The sequence below is a fragment of the Salmo salar genome, chromosome 14 (genome assembly GCF_965601325.2).
Source record: "Salmo salar chromosome 14, fSalSal1, whole genome shotgun sequence".
NCBI lineage: Eukaryota > Metazoa > Chordata > Actinopteri > Salmoniformes > Salmonidae > Salmo > Salmo salar.
This window is the reverse complement of record NC_138304.1, coordinates 38,306,897-38,313,296: the sequence shown is the minus strand read 5'-3', so window position 1 is coordinate 38,313,296 and position 6,400 is coordinate 38,306,897. Positions and strand designations below refer to the sequence as shown.

Genomic DNA, 6,400 nt, shown 5'->3' with positions numbered 1-6,400 from the left:
TGTTATATTACCGGCCTGGGAAACGACATGGTGGAAGGTATGCGTTTTCAAATTCTGTCACTCTGTTGGCCTCGCGCCCTGCCTCGGAACAGGGGTTCCATAAGGAATGCAGAGTAGGACGGTGTTAAGGCTTTGAGTAGACTGAGGAAGAACAGCCTGTTCGGGGCTTCAACCAACCACAGGGCAAGTGCACTCATTAACTTCTGTGTAAAACATGTCCAGATCTCTTGGCAGAGGCACTCACATACAGGCAGTGTAGGACTACAAAATGTAAGAAATCCTTTGTCATAATGTGTGTATTTACATTTGACAGGCACATATGATGCACTATTTCTCTAGTCCTAATCCAGACGGGACCGCGCCTTGTTCTGTAGGTGGAACACAAACGTGAACGTGCACAGCGGATCTAAAGGCAGAAGGAAGCCTTTCCTTAAATCACCCTGGAACATACAATGCGTTCAGTCAGATGGGATACCTGAGCTGCTCTTACAGTAGTCGCTCTATCTCTCTCTCTCTTTCTCGCTCAGTTCTAACGTTGCCTAAAGTCAGCGTTGGATCCTGTGGAATGTGTCGCCCTGTCTCAAGCTGACGATACCATATTTCTGCCACTAAGGCAAGATCCATGGGAACAAATCCCCTCCGGAATGCTTATGTCCACTGATTGAGCCATCATTACATGTTTTTATTACCGAACATATTCATTACACCATGTGGTTATTGGCGATAGTCAATCGATGCGTAAACAGTTCCCTATCCAAATGCACCAAGGGCGCTTTTACACATCGGCGCGCATTTGGCAACGTGCATTTTGATTGAGTATGTGTGCGCAGCTGATTATGATTCTACGCCTTGATGTGGTCCACAGACTCTATTAGACTCTTTAGACAGAGAAAGTAACTCATGGAGACTATATGTGCAGAGGATTCAGTTAAATTTTAATCTGATTGATTAGCTTGATTGGTTACATTTTTTTGTCCTCTAGCGAGCACATTGGCTAGACGGCCATATCGTTTTGTTGTCAGCAGTCAAAGTCAATCTTCAATCAAATGTGGATGAGACGAGTAGGCGGGGTTCGTATTTTGTATTCACTTTTAGGTGCTATTTCATCCCTCACTCCTGAACTGTCCTGTCACTGAATGTCAACTACTGAGCGCACAGCTTTTACAATAGCGACACCTCTCGTCTCCAAATTGCAGAATAGACGAGGGCAATTCATTTCATTGTCAGAAGGGGAATAATGCCTTGACGAAGGATTATGCCTCTATTGAATAATATAGAAGCCCTTTTTATTTAGCTCCCTTATTCCTCTGAAACCAAGAGCAGCATGACTTGCACAAATAGGCTAATGCAGGAGTGAACAGAAGTAATTTGGGACAAGATTACTAAGGTTGCAAAACAGTATTTCAATGTTTATTTTCTTTCGAATATCGTGATACAAAATCTAAACAATTATTACATTATTGCATTCAAATAAATTCATACATAATTATCAACTTGATACATCGGGTCTCCAGCCCAAAACCGTGGTTTCTGGGCCATTTAAATAGAAGTCATGCCTTAGAATCGAGTATAATTACAATTAATATGTACACATCTTCGATTTTTAACTATGATTTTTATAAAAAATAAACTCTTTATATACAGTCCTTGCATAAATTACACAGTATGTCCAACAAAGTCTTTAAAGTGATTGGATATAAACTCCAAATGTGACTTTTACAATGAAACACTTAAAAATGCAAAATACACAAATATTATTTTGGATATATAAACTAATTTACATATTCTTCCAACAATAATCTCATACATTTGTAAGCAACATGTGATTCTCATTGACATGGTTTTATCAATTAAACCGATTTTTGGAATTCTGTGAATTAGGTTCTTTTTTTAGACTTCATTGCTGGGACACCGTGTCGTGGTGGGACCATAGACTGGGATAGTGATTTCACTAATCTCCTGAACTCTCAAGGGTCTGGGAGGAGTGACCAGGACATAGTCATATTCCTTATGTAGCACCTTCTCATACACGCTCTGCAGGCCCGTTGTTTTGGGGATGTGCGCCTGGTAATAGTTATCCCTCCGGAGCGAGTCCCTGGGCAGCGAGGCAGTCTTGGAAAGGCTGTTGAAGGAGGAGACAGTCTGGCTGGTGGGGGTGGGAACGAGTGAGGGACCAATGTGAGCACGGACAGCCGAGGGGCTCCAGCAGCGGTCAGAGTGGCCCAGAACCTTACACTCACTGGTACATGCCCATAGACCTGAGAAAGAGAGAGAGAGGATGGAGGGGAAGAGGTTAGGCTACTTGTGCGACCAAACACAAAAGCAAAATTCCATACACACCGATTTCATTCAAATGACTATAATGGTTATGATGATAAAGAAATATAATGTCTCTTACCACTGTGACAGCCCATGGGGTGTACCGGTACCCCCTCCTTCTTCAGGTCGGTGCCACTGATGTCACTGTCACTGTCGTTAAAGTCACTGTCACCTTTCCCGCTGTCCTTCCCGCTGAACGCGGGGTCTCTCGCGGAAATGGTGGTGTAGGAGTTGCCCTTCCAGATTGTGATTGGTCTGACTGCCTCTTTACCGTTATTGTAGCTGTTACCGTAGCCGGGCAGAGTGGAGTAGCCCTGTGGAGCAGAGAGAGAAACACACACATAGTTCAGCACCATGGACAGCAACACAATACAATAGCACAGAGAGAGAGAGAGAGAGAGAGAGAGAGAGAGAGAGAGACAAAGAGAGAGACAAAGAGAGAGACAAAGAGGGAGAGAGAGAGAGAGAGAGACAGAGAGACAAAGTAGGCCTAGATTAAAAACAGCATCTCACCTTGGGTTTGCTGTCCGGTTCGTAGACACATGGTGCCTCTCTCCCATCCTCAGAGGTGGAGCACAGGTCGCTGCTGCCAGTGTGTGTCCCAGTAAACCCGGGCTGGCTAGAGAAGGTGTGAGCTTCAAACCCTCCCACGGTTCCATGGAGCGGCAGCAGTGGATTGTCGCTGATGTTCTTGCCCCTTTCCAGGATCTCCTTCTCCCCATACGAGTCGGTGTCATCTCCAGTCTTGTCCCGTTTCCGCCGGTTGCAGGTGGTGGCAATGAGGATGATTGCTAACAGCAGGAGCGTGCAGCTCCCCGCCAGAACGACAATAATCACCACTGACAGGTCCCACTGTGCGTGATCCCCCGCCTCCCCGCTGCCTGCCCAGTACACTGTCCTGTCGCTCGGCGGGGCGCCCACAATGAGGAGGAAATGAAGCGTAGCGGTGGCGGTGAGCGCAGGTCTCCCGTTGTCACTCACCGTGACGGTCATGCGCAGGGTCTCGTCCACGTCGTGGCTGAGCTCGCGGTTGAGGTAGACCTCCCCGGTGGCTTTGTTAACGGAGAACATGGAACCCTCTCCAGAGGCCAGTCTGTAGGACAGCTCTGCGTTCACGCCCTCATCAGCATCTCGCGCCTCCACCCGGGTGATGACGTAGCCTGAGGGCGCGTCCCAGGGCAGCAGAATCTCAGAGGACCCATTATTTAGCGCGGGCTGGTTGATGACAGGTGCGTTGTCATTCTGGTCCACTATCCTAACATGAATGCTTGCGGTTCCGGTGAGGGGCGGGGACCCACCGTCGCTGGCTGTGATGCAGAGTTCGAGCTGTTTCATGACTTCATAGTTGAAGCTCCTGAGTGCGTAAATGGAGCCGCTCGCGGGGTCCAGTGAGACAAACGTAGACACCGGGGAGCCCATGATGTAGGTGTCAGTGAGCTTGTAGATCACCTTCCCGTTGTGTCCCAAGTCCATGTCCCTGGCGACCACAGTGGTGATGTAGGCCCCCGGGGCGTTATTCTCCTCCACAGCCACTTCATACATCGATTTACTGAACACAGGGGCATTGTCATTCTCGTCCATCAACCGGATGGTGTACTGGGTGATGGTTCTGAACGGTGGGGAGCCCAAGTCCTCTGCCACCACTGTTAGATTATACTCAGGGATCTTCTCCCGGTCCAACGGGCTCGTACTCACTATCATGAAGCTGTCCTCGTATGCCTGCTGCAGCCTGAAGTGGTCGTGGCCATAGAGCGTACAGTGCACCTGTCCGTTAGCACCAGAGTCCATGTCAGAGGTGCTGACCAGCGCTACAAAACTCTCGCGCGATGCAGCCTCCGTGATATAGGCAATTCCAGCCGTGATGGACGTCATAGGAGTGATGGAGATCTCTGGCGCGTTGTCGTTAACGTCCTGGACCCGCACCACTATCTTACAGATAGCCGGGCTTGGGTTCAGACCCAGGTCAGTCGCCTGGACGTCGAATTCGTACGTTTTCTTGCTCTCAAAGTCAATGGGGCTCTCGAGGGTGAGCCGTCCCGTTTTGCGGTCCACTCTGAAAAGTTGTCTTATCTCGGATGGCACCTGGTGACCAAAACCATACACCACCTCCCCATTCAGCCCCTCATCCGGGTCTTCTGCGTTCAGGTCCAGTAAGAGAAACCCTACTGGTGCGTCCTCAGGGAGGTCCACTGTGAAACTGCTCCTGTCGAACACGGGGCTGTTGTCATTGTAGTCTTTTACCTTAACGTTGATGCGCGTGGATCCCGTGCGGGACGGGTTGCCGCCGTCCATAGCAACCAGCTCGAGCGCATAAGAAGCCTGTGTCTCACGGTCCAGCTCCTTCATGAGCACGAGCTCCGCATATTTAACCCCGTCGGCTCTGCTGAGCACGTCTATGGTGAAGTGACTGTTAACGGAGATCTGGTAGCTCTGGATGTAATTCAACCCCACATCTTCATCCACAGCGAAGTCTAACGGGATCCGCGTGCCCACCGCTGTGTTTTCGGAGATCTCCAGACTCGATTCTTTCCGTGGAAACTCGGGGGAATTGTCGTTGATGTCCTTGACCTCTACCTCGACGTGGATGAGTTTGAACTGCTCTTTGGAGAAGCTGACCACATCAAAGGCGACGAGGCAGTGAAGGGTGTGTTTACAGATTCTCTCTCTGTCAATTCTCTCTCCGATAGTCAGCTGTCCGTCGCTCTCCCTCAAACGGATAAAAGACGAGTTGAACTGTTTCATCATCCTGAAATTTGTCTTGGAGCTGGAGGAGGGGCTGGATGAAATGTCCTTGGCCAAGTTTCCAATGACAGTTGCCGGGGCGTCTTCCTCAAATGTCTCGTACTTCACTGTCTTTCCCTGCGTGAGAGTGGGCAGGACAGCCAGCGGGATGCCCACCAGCACCCACCAGTTCCACCCTCTCATACCCATTCTGCCGATTTAACACAACTAAAATCCACTGAACTGGCTGCACTTAACTCAACTATTTATTCAAACAAAAGCACTTATCAAGTTGAATTTCGCCCTCTCTCGTTGGGCACGCCAGTTTTCTTATTAGGATGCTGTGATAATAATCCCTTAGTTTTAGACCGCGCTCACTCTGCTTTGCACTCTCCGAGGTTTGCTCTCCCAGCGCGAGGGCTGCAGTGGGATGATTTATATGGGCGGCGCATGCAAATGAGCTTCACTGTGACCAATCCACGCATTGAAAACGGAAAGGGGACTTCTAAAAGACCTCTAAACCTGCTTAGAGATTCCTGGACTGTGTGGAGAAACTTGGCACAGATAGGTGGGCTAAACGTTCGGCTTGATTTAAAATGTTTAGTTTCCGTTGCTTGTTTATGTTGGTTGGTCTGTTAAATGAGTCTGCGCACAAACACACGTGGAGAACAGACAAGATGCGCAGTGCCCCTGAGCTAGAGGACAAAGCACTCGGGTAACAGACAGTAGCGAGCCTACAGTAGCCTATAAAGAAAAACATTCGTCATTATGGACATATGCTATAGGACCTGTTCTATTGCTCTCTCCTCTAAAACAGCCTAAAACGTATTGGATCATTGGACTATCGATGCATTATCAGTTTCTTCACCAGAATATTGATACGTTTGGTTGGGAAGCTCTGAACAGAAGCCTATCCATCCCTTCTCCTAAAGGACCAATTATTAGGGGAAATTGTATTACATAGGCCTGTCCCAACAACCCAAAGAGCCCCTAAACCCTTTTAGAGGACACATTCGTTTGTCAGCAGCACCTCCCACCCAATAATCCTGAAGAAAGGGTAGGCTACCACAGTGTGGGCCTGTAAATGAAAACGTGTAATATAGACCTACACGAAAGAATTGCACCAAAACAGGTTTAATAAATGTATGAGATATAGGAATATGAACCCAACAAGTGCACCAGTTTTCTGTGATGGTTGTCCAATGTGCATGGCTATGTTATTGTCATTCATAATTCCGTAACTCTATTCACCAAGAGCTGTGTAGATATTTTGATTATTTTCCCCGTGTGTAATCCAATAACTGTTATCAGATCAGATTTGACTCAATAGTAACGGCTATATCCACTTTATCTACTTAAA

General features: G+C 48.1%; 1 protein-coding gene across 1 annotated transcript; it reads right to left on the bottom strand.

Annotated features, from left to right (window-relative positions):
* Nucleotides 1-1,748: 1,748 nt before the first annotated feature.
* LOC106569468 (protocadherin-8) lies at nucleotides 1,749-5,386 on the bottom strand. The gene is made up of 3 exons (XM_014140844.3): nucleotides 2,833-5,386; nucleotides 2,399-2,633; nucleotides 1,749-2,258 (listed from the first exon to the last, which is right to left on the bottom strand). Exons 1-3 carry the CDS (start codon nucleotides 5,248-5,250, stop codon nucleotides 1,891-1,893), a joined length of 3,021 nt encoding a protein of 1,006 aa, XP_013996319.1. The 5' UTR covers nucleotides 5,251-5,386; the 3' UTR covers nucleotides 1,749-1,890.
* Between the last annotated feature and the right edge of the window lie 1,014 nt (nucleotides 5,387-6,400).